This window comes from Cyrtonyx montezumae, unplaced genomic scaffold, assembly GCF_038088225.1.
Source record: "Cyrtonyx montezumae isolate F1298 unplaced genomic scaffold, pur_monq_1.0 scaffold_15, whole genome shotgun sequence".
NCBI lineage: Eukaryota > Metazoa > Chordata > Aves > Galliformes > Odontophoridae > Cyrtonyx > Cyrtonyx montezumae.
The window spans coordinates 7,324,316-7,344,078 of record NW_027071881.1 but is presented as its reverse complement, the minus strand read 5'-3'; the positions used below and the strand labels follow the sequence as shown (position 1 = coordinate 7,344,078).

The window sequence follows — 19,763 nt, the reverse complement described above, 5'->3', positions numbered from 1 at the left end:
CGCGCGGTGAATCGCTTTTATTCGCCTATTCCGGCGACCCCGACCGCAACAACGCCAAAGCGGCACCGGCACTTTTTGGAATGTTCACTGAGGGGACCGGCGCGGAGCAGCCACTGCTGTTGGTTTTCCATCGTGAGAGATCAGAAAGCAGCAGCCTGCCCAACAACGCCAGGCACTGCAGGCCCGGCTACCCCCAAAATCTCCACCCTGCACTGCCATCAGGAGGGCTACAGCTCATTCATCACAGATCTGGACTTCCTAATAAATCAAGCGACGTCTCCTCCATGTGCGACCACACTGCAAGGTCCCACACAGGGGGGACAACCTCCTCCTCACATTACATATGAAGGAGCAGATGCTATCTGATTGAAAATAAAGAGGAGCTTGAAAAGCAAGAGACACAAGCTGAAAAGGAACCAACAGAAGAGCATGGGAGGTGACTGCACCCTTCCACGGGATGGACAGCACAGCAAGTTATGTGACCAGTGTTTTGCTCAGACAAAAACCAAGGCACGACGACCAGCCAGCCCAGTTCCTTCTCCAGCTATGCAGACACCTTCTTCATATTTCGGGCAGCAAACCACGTGTCACTCTTGTCAGCTGCCATGGCCTGCACATAGAAAAACATGAACATGTCTGGCTGACTCAGCTTCCACTCCAAACACTCGGCCACCCACTCTCCCCAGCCTGCCCCACAACAGGCTGACTGCAAGCTCTATCACCCAGGGGAAAGCTATCCTAACAAAGAAACTTTCTTATATATCAGTAATGAAAACAGGCACTCAAAGCCAATATTCTCTGCTGCAGCAGAAGCAGATTTCAACACAGCTTTCCCATAGGGAAGGGCTCAGTGGGCACCAGAGCCCCTCCATCTGTGAAGGGCTCCCAGCTGCTGTGATGTTACTGCAGCAAGATACAAATCAATTTCCACAGTAATGCATACAAAAGGGCCTTGACACATCTGGCAGGACACACCACTGCCCTGGGAGTGAGGCTGGAAAAACTCTAGCCAGGACAGTGAAGTAAAATTTAAAAGCTGTTCTGCTTCCCTCAGCAGGAAAGCATCCTGAGCTAAACAACTCCATGGCTCACTTTGCACAGAGCTCCACGTGGAACTCAAAGGATGATTTGATTCCAAAGGTGTCTGTGATCAGAATGAAAATGAAATGCAGACTGTTACTTACATCATCTAACAGTTTGTCACCATTGGGATCCACCTTGGACAGATCTCGAAATGCTTCATCCCCCACAAAGCAGATTTCATGGCCATCCTAAGCCAAATTTAACAGCAGGTCAGTCAGATAACTGGGACAGAGAAACTGGAATTGATTTTATTACTATTTCTGATGCTACTCACAGGATCAGCCAAAATGATCACTTGGACTGTAGCTTTGCCAGGTGTGTCCAAGCTAACCAGAGGTGTTAAAATTTTCTGGTTCTCCTTTTTCATCAGTGCTTCAATGTTTGGCAACTTAAACAGAAAACAACAACAACAGCCCCAGTCAGATAAAGCTGGGATGCATTCAGGCTGTTCTCATTTACAGTTTCCTTTTACTTGCAACTCCACTGCACTCCCACTGTGAGAAATACAAACAAAGTACCTGATCAGTGTCATTTTTATCAATCCCTAGAGACTTTGCTAATAGTAGACATGTATCTCCCACACCTCAGCTGGAAGATGAGAGGGGTAAGGAAAGCATGACTATTACCTCTTCCTTGGCACAGGAAAAGGCAATCCTTCCAAATGCTGTTCCATGATCCACTGCTCCTCCAATAGCCTTCAGCTCCAGCTTACACTGAAGGAAAACAAGAAAGCCTAACTATGTGCACAGAGCACAGCTCTCAGTGCCACATTTGCTCCAGCTTCACAATATGGCAGACCATTTCAACACTGCCCATACATGTATTTCCCAATGAGTCAAAACTCCCAGAGCAAATCTCCTTTTAGCAGTTGGTTAAAGAAAAACAAACAAACAAAAAAAAAATTAGTTAAGGAAACAAAAACAGTTAAAGCATGCAGGCTCTTAAATGCACAGCTGTTTCTATCATGAGATTTGGATCCTGTTCTCATGAAATGAGAGCTTTCTATGACACGTGAAAGGCTTTCTACAGAACTAACCTGGTTATCTGCATAGCCCAGCAAAGCCCTTTGTTTTTCTTCATCCTTCTCATATATTTTCATCCCGAGCAAATGAGACCAGTAATTAACAGACTTGTGCAGATCAGAGACCCCCAAGGTTACCTTTAGCACAGGATCTGTAAGAGTGCAGTACACAGAGAGTAGTTACAGGATAAATCAGAGTTTTAAATGCATTGTTTTACAATCTTGAGAAGAAAAAGTAACAATGAAGTAACAATACAGGCCTTGTTTCATAAAATGACACTGAGGTAAATGCACATCCAACTGTAACACCCAACTTGTAAATAACTTTTGAACACAAATAAGAGCACGTGTATGTTTCACCTTGCTTTTTCTGTTCCTTGTCTTCCAAGTAGAACTTGTATCCACCTGGGGCTTCAGTTTCAAACACACCAGCTGTGACTTCTTTGAGGGGCCACCCCATCTTCTTAGCATTGCTCACAGCCTGGCTGGACACCAGGGTTATGCCCTGCCAAGAACAGAAAAGACAACACTAAATCCACAGGTGCAACAGGAGCACAGATGCCACCTCCCACCCACGTGCATCAGCAAGGAGACCTCACTCTTCACTGCTTTCACCCCTCCTCTGTTAGCCACAGTGTGTGGCTGTGGTCAAGGAAATCTAACCATCTGAGACAGAGTGATGTCCTACCTTTGAAGTCTGCCTCTGCAAACGACCAGAATCAAGCCAGATTACTTCCTACAGCACACGACCACACCACCTCCCAAAGAGCCAGTAACTTGCTCCTAGAAAATAAGCTTAGACTAACCTTGCACCTCCCACATACATGGAATGTACTTCTTTACTCTTCTCCCACACCAGAGGGAAATGTAATGGAAAAGGCATTTAAAAGTTTGTGTCAACGCATTGCACAGATGCAGAAAACCAAATTCCAGCTGCTCTACAGCCTGGGGAGATGCCTGTGTTCCTACAGGGACACAAAGCTCCTCTACCTTTTGCTCTTCCAGCTCAGAGACAACTAAAATGCAGGAATAAGAAGTGTTCAAGGAATCAAACAGTATTAAAGAACAAAATTCTGTTATAAGCTATATATTGAAGTGACTCCTAATGAAAAAACAGGAGCACTTAACATAGAAAGGTTTTGCTGAGCTTGGCACATACCAGAAAGTCATTGCCGAGGCGATACTCTCCAATACCATAGTTATAAGTCAACTCTGCAACAAAGTGGTTGTCTTCTGGCCCATAGCCCACCATTGTTTTGCTCCATCTTCCATCATAAGGGCTAGAAGATATTTATTTGGAACGAATATGAGAAACAAACACCAACAGATGCAACCATGAACGCTTCAGCAAAGAATATCACTTCAAGAACAAATGGCACAGCCAATCTGGCACCTCCCATTGAGAAGGAGCTGACACTTATGGAGAGTTTCCAACCATTCAGGTTGGAAAACACCACCAAGATCCCCAAGTTCAACCCAACCCACCCCCACTGATCACATCCTTCAGTGCCACATCTCCAACAAGAACACCTTCAGAGACTCCCCCCACATCCCTGGGCAGCTGTGCCACTGCACCACGCTTTCAGAGAATAAATGTTTCCCCACACCCAACCTGAACCTCCCCTGGTGCAATGGGAGGCCACCACCTCTCTTCCTATCACCATTACCTGGGAGTAGAGATCAAATCCCACCAACAGCGTGTCAGAAATGATTCTTTCACTCCATATCTGAACCCAAGCCACCCACCAGCTGCAGCTACACAAGGAACTCCTTACTGTGAATCAGGAAACGAACATAGTCCACATGCAGGGCTGCTATCAGCCGCAGGGGAACAGATAACCTTTGAGACTTTAACTCAAAGCTCTGGGCAGCCTCGTGTCTTTACAGAAATACCTAACTGAATGCAAATCCAGGAAAGCTGAGAAACAGTTTCATGTGAGAGGTTCAGCATCAGAACACAGTGTAACACAGCTGTGTGGGTGCCCAAAAGCAAGCCCCACATGTACACAGAAACAGCACCGGTGGCTCCAAGGGACAAACACATTTATCTGTTAAATAACGGGGCACAACTGGGCGGTGCCCTATGGGAAACAGGTGCTTCAGGCAACGTACTCACCCATTGCAGCTGGCCTTACAGCCCTCCTCAAACTCCTCATGCCTCAGAACCTAACGAATTAAACACATATATATTAAAAAAAGAAAAAAAGCACACGACAAAAGGGGTGGGGAGGAAGTAAACCAGGCCTAAATCGGGGCTACGTTGACTAAAAGAAGAGCAAACGCGGTCCTGCCCGGCTCCGCCCTCCTCCCACAGCGCGGGACCCCCGCTGAGGGCCGAGCTCACGTTCATGCCCAGCAGCTCCCGGTAGAAGCGCGCGCTCCTCCCGCGGTCGCCCACTTTGAAGACGAAGTGCAGCGCCCGCCGCGCCCCCATCGCTCCGCCGCTTTCTCCGCCGCGCACGGTGATGACGTCACCGCGCCCCGAGGCGAGATTGCGTCACGTGGTATGTCGTGATGACGTCCCGGCCAAGATGGCGGCGCTGAGGCGGGCCGTGCCGGTGCTCGGCCGCGCGCCGTTGGGGTCCGGTGAGGCGGCCCCGGGGCGGCGTTGGGTGCGGGCGCTGAGGCGCAGCCCCGTGCGGGTGCTGCCGTCGCGGAAGGAGGAGACTGAAGCGCGGCAGAGCCCCGTGGAGCGCAGTCCGCCTCCCCCGGCTGTGGAGCGGGGCCCGGCCGGGCCCGGGCTGTGGTACGAGAAGGCGTCGCCCGGTGATAAGAGCCTGGGGTGAGGCGCGGGGGGCGGGAGCGGCCCCACCCCGGCGGTGCTCCGCTCACCTCACGTTTACGTGTGCTTTATTTCTCCCCAGAAAAGTGGTGACCATCGCAAAGTCGCGGAATTTCCGCGACCGCCACGGGAAGGTGCTGCTGGAGGGGCAGAGGCTGATCCGGGACGCGCTGGAGGCGGGCGCCGTGCCCCGGGCACTGTTCTTCAGCACCGCGCTGCACCTGAGGGAGCTGCCGCCGGCACCGCTGAAGGGAGCCCGCCTGGTGAGGGTGAGGTTCGAGGACATCAAGTGCTGGTCCGACCTGGTGGCCCCACAGGGGATGATAGGTGAGATGTGTTGGAAACAGCGCCTGCAGTGCCCAGAGGGAAGTCATTCCACAGCTAACGAGTGGGTGACGACCGTCTGTGGCTTCTAGATGATCTGGCAGTGTGTCAAAGGCGGTGTCATTGGAGAGCTGCCTTCCACCAGACCTGCTGTGAGAGCTGTGAAAGGGGCTGCTGGAGTTGTATAGAGTGCTATTCCTCGTTGGTGATGGCACAGTGCTGTAGCTCTGCTGGGAAACGGTTCTCAAACTGTTCACAAATGTCTCTTAAGCAGTGTGCCCAAAGATGGGGCATGGAGCTGTGCGGGGTCTGGAGCATAAGTCTTCTGGGAAGCAGCCAAGGGAATTGGGGTGGTTCAGATCCCTCAGCCTCATGAGTGGGGCCTCATTGTCCTCTACAGTGACTTGAAAGGAGGCTGTAGTGTGGCAGGGGTTGGCCTCTGCTCCCTGGTAATAGGATGAGAGGAAAGGGGGATGGCCTCACGTTGCACCAGGAGATGTTCAGGTTGGATATGAGGAAACTTATTCTCTGGAAGAGCACTGGCTGCCCAGGGAGTGGTGGAGTCCCCATCCGTGGAGGTGTTTGAGAACTGTGGAGATGAGGAACATGGTTTGGGGTGGGACAAGGGGGGGCTGGTGGGAGTGAGGTGGGGTTGGACTTGGGATCGTGGTGGTCTTTTCCTACCTTAATGATTCTGTGATTCCCCGAGACTTCCCCCAGCACATCTACAGCTATGCCAGCCAGCCCCCTCCTCATGGTACATCGCCCAAAGCTCATCAGCACTTTGCCTCCTCAGGGATCTTTTCCAAGCCTGACCATGCCAAGATGTCCTACCCTGCTGCCCAGCTGCCCATAGTCCTCATCTGCGACAACATCCGGGACCCAGGAAACCTGGGGACTCTTCTGAGATCTGCAGCAGGAGCAGGCTGTGAAAAAGTGCTGCTCATCAAAGGTAAGAGCCTCTCTCCCAGGACAAGCGTTTAGTTTGACAAATCTCTGGGGTAAGGTGGTGCTTAAAGATGTTGTTTCATGGAATATGTAAGCAGTGTCCAGCACAGACAGCTTTTGCTGTAGGAAACAGCTCCTGAATGTGTCTTTGCTGGAGCTGCTGCACTGTCGCTGTTTTCCTCCCCTGTCTCAGGCTGTGTGGATCCATGGGAACCAAAGGTGCTTCGTGCAGGTATGGGAGCTCACTTCCGTGTGCCCATCGTTGCCAGTCTGGACTGGGAATCTGTTCCCAGCAACCTTCCTTCTGGTGTGCGGGTCTGCGTGGCTGACAACAAAGACCCAGGTGCTCAGGCTGAGGCAGAGCCCACATCCCGGGGAGCTGGCAGCTCTGGCTCCCGTTCTGGCAGCCCAAAGGCTCCTGTAAAACCCAAACGTGGGGCTGCTCCTCATGAGCACGAGGATGAGGAGGAAGCAGAGGGTGTCTGCACCTCGGAGCTTGCTGCACAGTATTACTATGAGAACTGGATGCAGTCCCCAGCAGCAGTTGTGGTTGGTGGTGAGACCCACGGCCTGAGCCCAGATGCACTTCACCTCGCAGCCAGCACGGGTGGGAAGAGACTGGTCATCCCTGTGGTGCCTGGTGTGGACAGCTTGAACTCTGCTGTAGCTGCTGCCATAGTGCTGTTTGAAGGGAAGAGGCAGTTGCAGTGGAGGAGGCACAAGCAGGAAGATGAAAGGCAGAAGTTCCCAGTGGTGGGATAAACTGCTGAGACCCGAGTGCTTGAAGCAGTTTATCTCCTCCCCTTCGGCACTCCGTAGAGGGATTAATAAACGAGCAGCCTGGTCTGTTGTGTTTGCTAAAGAGTGTTAAATAGCTGTGCCTGGAGCTAGCCCCTCTTGCTCCATGCTAGTGCAAGTGGAGCATGAGCTCCCCATCTTACCTGTGCTGAGGGTGGGATGGGGGACACAGCTTCCCCTGCAGCTCACCAGGGATGCTGCAGAGGTGAGTGGAGCTGCATTCACACCAGGCCACACAGTAGCATCCGTGCCAGCCTGGTCAGGATGCTGCTGGCAAAGCGTGTCATTCCTCTTGCAGCCCTTAGGCTGTGCAACCACCAGGACTGCTACACTGCTTGCCTGGGGACAGCAGGAGCTGCTGTATTGTGGCTCTGGGGCAGGAAGGCCTCACAGCTGCCACCTGAGCACCTCCTGCCCACGCTTACTCAAACCCTGTGCCCTAAGCAGTGATGGGAGCCACACAACGAGCCTGGCATGGCGTGCCCGCTGTGGGGTAGGGTGGCTGAGCTCTGGCACTGGCAGTCGTGCTGCTGCCAGGAGGTGGCAGTGCCTGCCCCACGCAGCTCAGCTCTGGCAGCTGGGCCTCAGCACTGATAAGTTATGAATGAGGGACAGGAAGAGGGAGCTGCAGGCGCTGCTGCTCACTGTGAGCATCCATGGGGGGAATAAGAGCCGGGGCCCTGTCCATAGCTCCTGGAGGACAGCAGTAACCTGTAGTAACACCCCCCTTAGAAGCAGGACTGGGAGCTCCTGTGCCTCACAGTGTGCTGAAGAGTCTCCTCCTCAGTGGCTGTGAGTTGCACAGCGATCCTCTCACCCAGTGCACACACTGCTGGCTCCTGCTTCCTGTTACCACCAAAATCACTGCTGGGTCTGCCTGTGAGATACACAGACAGCCTCTCCCACACCTAAGCCCTGGCAGCTGAGGTCTAAGCAGGCTTAGCTCACGGCTGAAACTGCTCCAGCCAACCAGTTCTATCCCCAGACACTGGTGCCAGCCTGGTTCCTACCAAACTGACCCCAAGAAAACCCAGTTCTTGGGCAGAAAATCGCTGCTCTGCTGCAGCTCCTGCCAAGCAGGCAGCAGTGCAGCTGTGGCAGGCACGGCCACTATCAGAGCTCACTGCCTCTCTGTGGATCCCCAACCACATCGTCCAGAGGGAAACAAACCATGTCCAGACGGGTTCTCCCTGTCGAAAAACACCAGCCACCGCTGCATGACCAGACACTACAGACACCGCGGTCCCGGTTCCAGCCTCCCTGTAATTGTCTTTCAAACCACAAACGCATCGACGCTGCCCCCAAAGCAGCAGCAGACAACCCACGCTAGGGGGCGGTGGGGTCTGGAAGCGATTCCATTGCTCAGCTGCTTCACACGTACGGGGCTGCCCTCGGTTATTATATCCGTTTTATTACAAAGTTCCAATCACCATGTACAGTTTTTACAATGCCACTTTTTTGGGGGGGCTTGGCTGTGCTGCTAGGGATCGGGGAGGGAGGGCTTTTTTTTGCTTTTTTTTTCCTTTTTTTTTTTTTCCTAAGAACAGCACCATTACTGTCAGGTCTGGGACACACCTACAAAAAACAACTAACATAGAGGGGGTCGACAATTCATACCAGAGAGAAGGAGCAAGGGGGAGAGGGGACAGGGAGAGCACAAGGGTGAGACCACGGGGAGAGAAGGGCAGCCTGGTGGTGTTCTGCTCCTGGCTCAGTGCAGGAGGGGATATCTGTGTGCCATGGGGGGGGGGGGGGGGTTGGGCTTCCCCTGACGTGTGCAGCTGATGCTGCATAAGGCTGTCGGTGTGCAGGGTGGGAAAACTACCTGGGAAGTTTCCCCCCGTGGAGGAAAAGCCCGGCTGCGCTGTGGTCCTTCAGAGGTTGTCAGCAGTTAAGACTTTGTTTGGCCTCATCAGGGCACTGTTACTCGAGTGGGGAAGGAAGGTGGGGCAGGGGGCAAAGGGGACGATTTCCTTATTGCTTCCTTAGAGTAATTTAGACAGCAGAGGTTGTAGGAAAGGAAAGAAAGGGGAGAAGAAAAGAGCCCCGAGAACCCCATCCACCGCCTGATGCATACGTTGGGAAGAACACCATGCAAAAAGATTTGCCTGCTAGCTAGTGCCATGTATAAAGTAAGTACGGTAACAGTTCTGGCCTGGTTATTAGAGAATATATCACCACGAAGCACAAGCGAAGTCTCCCAACGCCAACGACTCCCTGCTGAAAGTGCACCTCAAGGAGTCTGCTTAGGAGAAGGATTCACTGCGTAGAACAAGGCACCACAAGAAGGTTGGATACTGGGTCGGGCGTGAGGACACGCTGGAGAATCCGTGAGCGGCGGAAGAGAGACCTAGTTTTAAATAACGTCTGTTGGTGCAGAAGCTCCCTTAGATGGGCTCGGGTTTTAGCTTGTCTGCTAGAAAGTCGCTGACGAACGCTTCCACGATCTCTGGCGTGATCTCCTCCACATCCATCACGTACTTGGCCCTGGCTGACATGTCCAGGATGGTGAGCAGGGGCGCAGCCTCAGGCAGGTTGGTGTAATCCCGGAGTGAGTCGGTCATGTCATCCTGGAGGCCAAAACGAGAGGGAGATGAGCATCAGCAGAGCTATGCTGCTATATGAAGCACTGCAGCCCACTGAGCACTGCACCTGCCACCCACCCAGAGAGCAAACCCAGGCTCCGCTCTCACCCAGCACTGCTTCTCACCCCTCTCCAGCCCCTTCCCTCCTCCTCTGCACACCCCCGGGACCCCTCACCCCACAGGCAGCCCCACAGCACGTGAGTGTGGGCCCGAAACCCAGAGCACGCTCGACCAACGCGCTCAGCAGCAAGACAAATCACAGCTCTGGGCAAAAGGGAAAACTCATTTGTCACTGCTGGGGCCGTGGAATTCAAACGCCGGTGCTGGGGCAATTCATCTCCTGAACGTGGCAGGGAGACGCGGCGTGACACCGCGGCCGTGTCCAGACTGACACGGTCACTGAGAGCGGGCATTTCTCTGAGCAGTTTTCCAACAGCAGCGATGGAAATAAAGGAATCCAGAGGCAGCTGGGAGCAATGCAGCACGGGGCGGCGGCCGGCGGGGTGGTTCCTATCGCGCCTCCCCTTCCACTGCAGGGTTTTCTGGCGCAGGACCACGTGGCAGTAAAGGGAGAGTGGGGCCGGGCCCGTGACCTCGGCCCCCAGCGCTTCCCACCTCTGGGACCAGCCCAGAGCCGAGGTGATGGGATGCCTCGTCCTTTACGCGATCGCTGCAAAGCAACTGAAATCTTTTAACGGATGCAAAACCGACCCGAAGGCGCTGGGAGAGGGATGGGAGGTGCCTGCTCCGGCCGTGGCACGGCTGCATTGTGCGCTGGGGCCGGCGGAGACCCGAGGCCAGCAGCCAGGGCTATTGAGGTGACTGATGAATGGGACGTGCCGGATGCTCCCCATTCTTCGGCCCTGCTGCCTCAGGGATGTCGGGAGCCGCATGAATAGAGGCAATGTTTCAGCTGCAGCCAGCAGAGCAGGAGGAAAACGCTTCGTGGGCTCTGGGGGAGGGGGGCAGCTCCCAGACCCTCCCCATAGAGCCATTCCAACAAGGGACTCATTCAAGGGTGTGGGGCCGAGCTGGGATGCTCAGAGACCCGGCACGGCCACGGGATCGTGTGCGCCCAGGTGGAGGGGGCCCAAGGGGCTGGGGGTGGTGGTGGGGGGGGGCTCAGAGTGGGGGAGCCCGGTGCAGCATCGCAGGCCTTTGTGCACTGGGCGGCTCCGGGGGACCCGCTGGTGCGCACTGCGGCTGTGACGTGAGCGTGGAGGCCGGGCGGGCGAGCAAGCGCACAGCAGCTTGGAGGCTCCCACCTGCCTGGGTCCCGCAGGATGGGAGCCAGGAGCTTTTTTTTGAGCCTTATGCAAAAAGCCTTTCTGGTTTGCGAGCCTGCAGAAGGGTGAAGTGCTGCACAGAGGACAAGAGCGTCCCGTTTCCCTGAAGGCCAACAGCAGATCTCTGGCTCTGGGCACTCTGCATCACACTCCCAGCAGCAGTCCAGCCACCGGCAGCGTGGCAGCTCAGGACACTCATTTCCCACAGGGAACGTTGTGAGAAAGCACCCTGCACCATGGCAGCCAAGCCTCAGGCCTTGCACGTCCGCTCCCCAGGCAGCCCCTGCCCAATCCCAAATGCACTCTTGTCCAGCATCATCAGCGTGGCACAGAAACCATCCCAGCCCATGGGATCAGGGCTGCCCCCACAGGAACCGGGCAGGCAGCAGCACGCAAACCAGCTGGGGGCTAGGCTCCCCCTGCACCACAGCCAGGGGCTGCCCCATCAACCAGGCAAGCACACCCTGGGGTCCCTCACTGGAAAGCTGTGATGAGGAAACCCCTCTCCAGCGACGTGGGAGGGCTCTGGTCTGGTAGCCTCTCCCCTTCCAGGCAGCCTGGGCTGCCCTGGCCCAGCTCCCAGCAGAGCCCATGCCGCCAGCTCGTGCTGGCACCGCTGCAATGACTTTGGGTAGCTGCCAGCCCATTAGGGAAGAGGCTGGAGTGCCGGTCCCTTCCCTCCACTCAGGGTGGCAAGAAAAGCAGCAGCACTGCAGTGAGGTGGGAAGCACAGCCAGGCCGACCCGGCTGCCAGCATGGACTGAAAGCAGAGACCGAGTGGGCCTGCTGCCCGTGCAGCCAGCACACACAGCCCCAGTGTTTGAAGCGGCCGCATGGAGCTGGGAGCCCCAGCATGGGAGCTTGCCACCCACTCCTGTCTCCCAGCACCCATCTCTGCTTGTCCTCACCAGTTCCCTTCCTGGCCTCGAGGCTTTTTCACCTTGGAACAAGCCCAAGACTCCAAGAACCCCTCAGCTATCAGAACCCAACCCAGGTTGCACAGCTGCACTCAGCTCAGCTGAGCTCCACGCTCCATGACTAGCTGCCTCAGCTCCGTGCCTCAGTTTACCCACCTGGAGAGCAGAGACAGCACTAACCCAACCCAGCTCAGACCCCGAGGCCCGAGGCTCAGCAGCACAAGGGACAGAAGTTGCCCTGTCCCCTCCGGTCCCAGCAGAGCAGGATGCAACCCTGTGCTTGCAGGGAGCTCTCACGCTCTCCTCCTGCTTACCTCGCCTGCCACGAAGAAGAGCAACGGTGCCTCCTCCTCTTTGGCTTTGTACTTGGCAATGATTTTTTCAGCTATGGGCTGAATCAGTTGTTTCGCTGCCTCCGACTCTCCGTCATCCTCTGAATCTGCAGGGCACAGACGTGGGGAGACGAAGCAAAGAGACACACAGCAAGGAGGTTAGGATCAAACAGATGCAAACAGGCCGGGGCACGGGCAGCTCTACCCCACAGCAGCAACACGGAGGAAATAGAAGTCCGAACACACAACAGCAACTTCAAAGCCACGCGGCTGTGTGGCAATTAGGGAGCAGCTGAATTGCACTTTTCATGTGAGACAGGGAAACACGTCACAGGAGAGCAGCGCCTGCTCCCAAAATATCTCACCGCTCACTCCCGTGGTGCTGCTGCTGCAGCACGGGGACAAACAGACACAACAAAGCTGGTGTGCAGCTTGAAAAGGCTTAGGCTGTTTTGAAGACCAAACGAACGTGCTGAGGCTGCCTGCCACCCTGCCCACCACCCACCATCCCTCCGCCTCGGGACGGCTGCTCAGCAGCTTTTCTGCTCGAGTCTCCGCGGCGGCAGCTCTGCAAAAGCAGCTTTGATTTGCCAGAGGTAGAGTAGAAAGAGATGGAAACATCAATCAAATGCCAGCCACCACTGAAGTTCAAATACCGAGTTGGAAAGAAGAGAGACAGCGTCCTTGAGCAGCACCTAGATGAAACGATTTCCATCTGGGGACAACTTCCAGCATTAAAAAAATAATCATCGTCATAAATGGTTTTAAAGAAACAAGAAAACAGGCTCCTGGCCGCCTGGCAGCGTGCAGCTCACGTGGGCACTGCCCAGGGCCAGAGCTCTGCCTGCCCTCGCTCAGTGCTTCCCCACCTCCTCCCTGCCACGTTTAAGCAAAGACAGGAATGCGAAGGGCACCGCACACTGCACTGTTGGATGTGTCCTGTGTGGACGACAGAGATAAATACATGGAGTTGTGGGGCTTATGCAGTGATTGATTTTTCTGCTAACAAACGCTGCTGGCTGCACTCCAGGCCAGCCCTCGACATTCTGGCTAACCCAGCCCTAAACTCTCCAGTGGCAGATGTACATCGCTCTGCATTTATTCACCCCCGATGCTTGCTAAGCCCACTGACACAGCCCCGACCCCACACACTGTGCTCAGCAAATCCCACGTCCCTCCCAGTGCCTCGGGCTGCTGCCTCCAGGTGACCCCAACATCCTGCGACCACAGAAAGCATAAGTGAGCACCACACTGCCCCAAAAAGCAAGGACACTGCTGCTGGGGCCTCTTAAGCAGGACACAGGCTGGCCAGGATCCCCACGTCCCCTGTGCATGACTTGGTGCAGCACCAGCAGCTTTCACCAAGGCTGACCATCCTCTTGGACCCAGCCGAGAGCCCTGGCCGCTGTTTGCAGAAAGGTGATAGAAAAACTTTGCTCAGAGCAAGACAAAAATAACTCCTTCCTGAGGCCTGCAGCGACAGGCCCCATCAATCACACTCAGCGTGGAGAGCGAGTCCTCCCAGCTTGAGGAGAGTATTTTTGGCTCTGTGCTCACATCCCCTGCTGGGTTCTACTGAATAAATAATCAGGGTCAAAAGGAAATCTGAAAGGGAGGAAGGGAAAGAGCAAGAGACACATTATAAATGCTGCAGAAAAGGGTTTTTTGCTAACAAAGGGTGTGTGAGGAAGCAGGACCCAAGCCCTGCCTGTCCCCAGCCGTCCCCAGCAGTCCCCAGCACACTGCAGTGCCTGGCAAGCAGGCTCAGGGTAACACAAGCTCTTCAGCAAACCCCACTGCACTCACATCAGGGCAATTGCAACTTCTCATTGGGCTCTCTTACCAAGATGCTGTGCCTGGAGCACAGACCATGGAAATCAAAGCATTGGTGAGATTTCACCATCTCTTGCTGGAGAAGGGACAAGCCAGCTGTGCTCCAGACCCATCTCCAGCCACAGCTGAGCTTCATGGGTGGGTAAGCAGCAGCAGAGGGACACCAGCTTGGGAGGGGAAGTCTGTCCTGTCCTGCAGCCAGCTCCCCACGTAGAGGGGATGCTCAAGAACCAGCAAACCTTGCTCAGACAAGGAACTCAAGCCCTGAGCTGCAGTTGCCAGCATACAGCTGCAACCCTTTTGCCTCCTAAGCTTCAGCTATCAGCTCCAGAAAAGGCCTCCCTCCTCTCAGCCACCACCAGCGCATTCATAGTACTCTTCAGTGTTAATCAGCACGCCTCACCACAGCCACCACTGAAGCATCTTTTATGACAACTCCTCTCTGCTGCAAACTGCTGTTCCACCTCATCCCTCACTGCAAGGCTGGAGCTGTGTTGGTGCAGACACAGGCAAGCTGTGTCACAGGCACGGCTCTGCAAGCAGCCCACGCTCCATTGGACTGTCACCCTCAGGTCCCTGGAGGGGATGCAGCAGGCTGCAGAGCCCTCCCTGGCAGGATTTGGCTCCGTACCTACGAAGAGAACAAGGCAGGGGCCCTCATTCAGCTGCACGGCGTTGGAGTCCGTCAGCTCCAACACGGGTTTGGGGTGCCAGGGGAACTCTCGGCACTCGATGTCATTCAGCACCTCCACCCGTCCCTGCCGCGTGATCACCTCGCCCTGGGAGTCCAGCACGATGAGCGTCGGGATGCCTGTGACAGGAAAAAAACCACGAGATTAGTGCCAAGCAGATAAGATGGGAGTAAAAGGGCGTGGGGAAAAGGATCCGTCCCATTGCCTCCGATCTGGCAGGAGCCCAGCGTCAGTGCTGCCACTGCAGCTTATGAGGTGGGAAGCGGGATCCCTGGATCCTGTTTCTGTCCTAGGAGAGCTGTAATTGAGGAGCCAGAGCAGGAAGCGAGGAGACAGGCTCTGGCATTGCCTTCCTTCCCTGTCTGAGTACAGGGAGAGGTCACTGCTGCCTGACGTCGACGGTCTGCACACGAACTGTGGCACAGCAGACAGGACTCTGCTCAGAAGCACACTGCAGCTCGCAAAGCATGGACAGAAGTGCCTGCTGTGTGCACGGAGGAGCTCAGCACCCAGCCACCACCACCCGGGCCTGGAGACACGCAGTTCATCACATGCAAACCTTGTGGCAGGGCGGGCTGCACGCAGCAGCAGCCAGGAAGCAGGGTGTGTTTGTTCCCAGCAGAAACCCACACGTTTTAGCAGCCATGAACTCCTCCGTGAACCCCCACGCCCCTTCTGACACAGAAGTAATTGTCCCATCGTTTTCACAGCACACATCTGGGTCATGAACACTACACGGCTGGGACACCGGTCTGTGTATGGAGGCAGACACCTGAGGCTGAGGAGCAGGAGGCAGCTGCACAGAAAGCACAGCCTCTGTTGGATGAAATGGCCAAACAGGGCCATGGATCCCTTCTCTGGCAGCTCTGCTGGCACCACCAGCCCAGCCCAGTGATTAAGAGAGCCAAGCTCAGTGTTAATTCATTTATGCTGCTCCTTCTCCTCCCCCCAAAACCCCACCAGACCAAGGGGATGTGGTGCAGGGACCCCACCCCAATGACTGCGCAGCTCCTGCCCCAGCACAGCACTGAGGCTGTAGGGAAAGCCCAGCAGGCACGGGGCTGCAGAGCTGCTGGATGCTTCCTGCACTTCAAATCAATTTTGCAGGTATATTTCACCTTTTATTACTTTGGAGCTGGCTCCTAAGTTATTAAATATTCTGTCCTGGTGGGTTTGCACATTGCACTTCCAGCTGTGTGTGTACCAGCAGCTGCTCAGACTGCAGTCCCCTGGAGCTGAGCAACACCAGATGGCACAGGGACCACGTGGAGCTCTACTCTTAACCCCAAAAAGTACCTTCCACCTAGGGCAGAAAGCTGGCATCCAACAAACAGATGAAGGTGCACACCTGAACTGCAAGGTTCGGGGCAAGTGCATGCACACGGATGCACTGAGCCTTCCCTGGCTGTGCTGCCAGCACCTCTGGGCAGAGCCATGTCCCTGCCAGGGGACAGCACAGGAGCAGATGGGGAAACTGAGAATCCCTCACACCAGTGCCGCTGCAGATCGCTGGCATGCACCCAAGCTGCTTTCCCCAGCCGGGGCCCAGAGCTGCTCATTGCTGAGCACAACACAGCTCCTCCAGCTCCAGTACAGCCAGGCTGGGTGCCCTCTTGCCCACAGGATGAGGGTCCTGGGTTGTTTATTTCTGCAGCAGCCCCTGGGAGAGGGAGGAACACACGTTCTGCTTCATCCAGGAAAAAAAAAACAACAACAAAGAAACAAACAAGAACCAGAGAAATAATCAGTTAAATATGTCCCTTTATACAAAGAGGGACAGGGCAGATGTGGCACAGCCCCTCTCTCTCCTGAGAATCACGTGTCAGAGAGCCCACATTCAGGGTAGAGCACCAGAGAACTATAGGGTTGGAAAGTCCCAGTACAGAATAAAAGCCTTATGAGGAGAGCACTAAAACGAGCACCTGAAAACCCAGCTAGGATCAGTGTGAGAAGAGGAAGGGAACCCAGCAATAGCTAAAGGACTTTTCTTCTTGTTTGTGGAGTGTGGCTTTATCGGTGCTTTCATTCATCCCACCTGGCTGCAGCAGATGTCTTAAGATGTCATTTCCTGGTCTCCCAGGATGCTTTAAGCCCATACTTCAGTTCTACAAAAGCACAGCAGACACGATGCAGGCTCAGAAAAACTGCAGCTTTTCACATCAGGACAAGCTGCAGCTCTGCCCTAACAACGGGCAAGTCAAACTGCTGGGAATAAAAGCAAGGCTTCACCAGAAGGCAGTGGGTTGGCTGGCTCTGCAGGCTGTGGGGCCTTGCTGGGCAGGACAAAGCGAGGAGTGGACAAAGCATGCAGCTGAGATTTAGCACGAGTCACCTCCTGACATCTAGCTGGGTGGACACTGCACAGGGGACACCAGCTGGTGACTGTCCTGGCTGGCAGCCCGTGGAGGAGGCTCCCAGGCCCCAGAACAGTTGTGGCAAGCCCCTGCAGTGCAGCCCTTGGGGGTGAATGGTGTGGAATGACAGCGATGCTGCTTTCAGGACACGCCTGCTGGAAGGCTGGTTCTGCACCGACTGCTGATGGCTGCCCCTGACCTGCAGGGGGATGGGGCTGCAGGAGCTGGAGGTCAAAGCCAACAGGAATGGCTCATGCTGGTGACTTCATCTGGGAAGTGAACTGTTCTTCTGTTATCAAGGACACAAAAAAACATCCCGAGAGGAAGGAAGAGGGAGACAATTTGATATCGGGCCCCAAGAGACAGGGGCCAGGCAGCCAGTGTCAGTGCCAGGCTCTGCTGTCAGATCCTCGTCGCTCAGTGCTCGACCCAATTGCTATCAGGCAACTCCTCACCCACCCAGCAACAGCCCTCGAATCGCAGTGGCAAACTGAGACAGCAAATCTCCCCGGCCTCACTTCTCAGCCCTAAGGTTTGTTTTAAGCCACATTTGTTAGAAATGCTCCACCAAATCATTTTCTGTGCAGGAGGAACCAGTGCGCTTCTGCTGCCTCCTGGCACTGTCCCCCTGCACAACAGTGAGCTCTCTGAATTCTAGGCATTTCTCTAGGAAATACACGGCTGTCTGTCTGTCCCAGCCTGCCTGCAGGTCGGGGTGAGCAGCTGCATTCCCCTCATTCCAGCCCAGACAGCTCGGCTCACATTCCTCCCATGCATGGGGTTGCACTCACCAGGTCAGCTGCAGGAGCTGCACAGTAACACAGCGTGATGGCTGGGCTTGCAAATCCTAAAGGCATGCCAAGAAAGAGATTTTCTATCACAGAAAGGCTTATTCATTACCTTCTGGTATTCCAAATAGCTCTAGGGCAGGGAAAGGTTAAACAGACTGGACAAAATTGGGAAAAACTCACTCTGGCCCTATTCTGTAAGGCACAAAGCATCACGAAATACTGCTGAAGCCAAGAGAAGCACATGATGATCAGCACCCCACGTGATTCAGGTCTTTATCCATTTATGATTCCCATCCCCACACAGGATGCCTGCCATTTGGTCCTCTCCAGACCTGCATTATCTGAGAGATGCAGCCAGCCATCCCGCAGCGCTGGGTCTGTGGGATCAGCTCTCAGTGAGGCCACAGCCCTTCCTCCACTTCCTTTGGCCAGCCAGCCCCAAAATCCAGCACACCAGAGCAGACTGCAAAGAAGCCTGTCTGACCTGGGAATATTCAGGGTCTGCTTTAGACACAGGTCATTCTGTTAGTGCTACCCCACAGACGCCAGTGATTTCATCTGCTATTCAGAACAGTCCTATTTGCATGTGCAGACACACACTGAAGCACCCAGCTGCTAAAACAGACTCAGAAAATAAGACTCTAAAACACCCTGCGTTTAACATGGTAGGGAATGCCAAAAACTCGAGGCTGATTTCATGATTTGCAGCCTGTTAAGAGCTGGGTAACATGCTGGATGTATACAGTTCACCTTTTATCTGCCTTCAGAGGCTCTTCATCAGCCACAAAGCTCTGCTTTCCTTTCTGGACCCGTATAGTGAAGGCTGAGGTTGCTGAAGCACACTTGCCCCTGTAGCCACGGCCACCCCAGAGCATACTGAGCACACCCTTGGTCTCCCAAGCTCCATCCCCTGCATCTCTGGCTGGGCATCCTTAACCAGCAAGCCTTAAACCAAACCCACACCTGCTAACCTGGGTACTTCCCCCCTTCCCTACTCACCTACAGCCACTACTTGTTATCTTAGTGCCTTCTGGGGGCTCCGGTAATTGCCATGAGTCATAACACCAGAATTTAGTTATCAAGAAGAATCACAGATCAGCCGTTCTGCAATGAATATTGTATAAGCTTTAGATGAAAATTAGCATAGACGGGCTCAGTTTGACTTTACGCATTAGAAAATGGATTCAGGTCCCACGAGGCGAACGTTTTGTGAAAACAAGGGAGCCAAACGATTTGTTACTGAACCTGGAAACACATCCATTTATTTATATATTAAAACCCACATCCGACATGGAAATCTCATCTGCATTAAGTCCGTTGGCTGAGCAATCAAAAATCACCGTGAATAAAACGCTCAGAGAACACAACACCGGGTTTTTATTGCTGTTTTTTTGACCTTTTTAGAAGAAAGCTTCAGAAACTCAGCACAGGAAACCTCTCCTGGCCATGACTTCTCTGCTGGGCTGTGGAGTGACCACCGGGTGCCTGGAGCAGAGCCCAGGGCAGGGCTGAAACAACAGGTCTGTGAAGCTCCCCCAGGTAACTGCAAATCACACAGTGCTGCAACGGATCCCACAGGGAACTTTCAGGACCACAAGGTCTCTCCTAGCAATGCAACAAGGGGCAGTTCCCCAGCTGAGTATAGCATTTGTTACTGCTCCCTGCCCAACGAGGAGAGCGAGGAGACTTCACCTATGACAGCCACACAGAAGCACACCATGGAGAACTCTTTATAAGAAGCAGCGATACAACAAACAACTCTCTCTCAAGACAGTGCTGCACCCAGAAGCAATTTAATATAGGTGGGTATGGTACAGCCCACTGACTGCACATGGGTTTATGAATAGAGGCATTCAAGTCAACTCAAATAAAGGCCAATAACTCAACTTACATTTTACACTGAGTTTTTTGAATGCTGCAGGGGCCAACACAGGACTAAAACAACATGAGGTCTGACTGTCTTGCTGCTTTCCAGCAGCCTAGAGCTGTTCAGGAAGACAATTCTTTTGTTGTTCCA

General features: G+C 54.2%; 3 protein-coding genes across 3 annotated transcripts in view; 1 reads left to right on the top strand and 2 right to left on the bottom strand.

Moving 5' to 3' along the window:
• Window positions 1–292: 292 nt before the first annotated feature.
• On the bottom strand, window positions 293–4,544 carry GLOD4 (glyoxalase domain containing 4). Its single transcript, XM_065732016.1, has 9 exons — window positions 4,449–4,544; window positions 4,221–4,270; window positions 3,264–3,384; window positions 2,465–2,609; window positions 2,120–2,256; window positions 1,710–1,796; window positions 1,358–1,471; window positions 1,185–1,271; window positions 293–610 (listed from the first exon to the last, which is right to left on the bottom strand). The coding sequence occupies exons 1-9, from the start codon at window positions 4,536–4,538 to the stop codon at window positions 545–547; spliced, it is 897 nt and encodes a 298-aa protein (XP_065588088.1). The 5' UTR covers window positions 4,539–4,544; the 3' UTR covers window positions 293–544.
• Window positions 4,545–4,635: 91 nt separating this feature from the next.
• On the top strand, window positions 4,636–7,014 carry MRM3 (mitochondrial rRNA methyltransferase 3). The gene is made up of 4 exons (XM_065732014.1): window positions 4,636–4,886; window positions 4,969–5,213; window positions 6,007–6,162; window positions 6,352–7,014. Exons 1-4 carry the CDS (start codon window positions 4,636–4,638, stop codon window positions 6,918–6,920), a joined length of 1,221 nt encoding a protein of 406 aa, XP_065588086.1. The 3' UTR covers window positions 6,921–7,014.
• Window positions 7,015–8,349: 1,335 nt separating this feature from the next.
• NXN (nucleoredoxin) overlaps window positions 8,350–19,763 on the bottom strand; it is a 46,878-nt gene continuing 35,464 nt past the window's right edge. Inside the window, exons 6-8 of the mRNA XM_065732004.1 lie at window positions 14,541–14,720; window positions 12,059–12,183; window positions 8,350–9,526 (exon numbers count right to left, since the gene is read on the bottom strand). Coding sequence (XP_065588076.1) covers window positions 9,344–9,526; window positions 12,059–12,183; window positions 14,541–14,720 — 488 coding nt within the window. The 3' untranslated portion in view covers window positions 8,350–9,343. The remainder of the gene's footprint in view (window positions 9,527–12,058; window positions 12,184–14,540; window positions 14,721–19,763) is intronic.

What these genes read in the sequence shown, in the direction of transcription:
- GLOD4 (XM_065732016.1), bottom strand. Translation starts at nt 4,538, where the DNA reads ATGGGGGCGCGGCGGGCGCTGCACTTCGTCTTCAAAGTGGGCGACCGC. An exon ending in TGATCATTTTGGCTGATCCT is followed by an intron (nt 1,272 to 1,357) that starts GTGAGTAGCATC and finishes AATTTGGCTTAG; the next exon opens with GATGGCCATGAAATCTGCTT. An exon ending in GTGACAAACTGTTAGATGAT is followed by an intron (nt 611 to 1,184) that starts GTAAGTAACAGT and finishes TTCTATGTGCAG; the next exon opens with GCCATGGCAGCTGACAAGAG.
- MRM3 (XM_065732014.1), top strand. Translation starts at nt 4,636, where the DNA reads ATGGCGGCGCTGAGGCGGGCCGTGCCGGTGCTCGGCCGCGCGCCGTTG. An exon ending in CCCGGTGATAAGAGCCTGGG is followed by an intron (nt 4,887 to 4,968) that starts GTGAGGCGCGGG and finishes ATTTCTCCCCAG; the next exon opens with AAAAGTGGTGACCATCGCAA. An exon ending in AAAAGTGCTGCTCATCAAAG is followed by an intron (nt 6,163 to 6,351) that starts GTAAGAGCCTCT and finishes CCCCTGTCTCAG; the next exon opens with GCTGTGTGGATCCATGGGAA.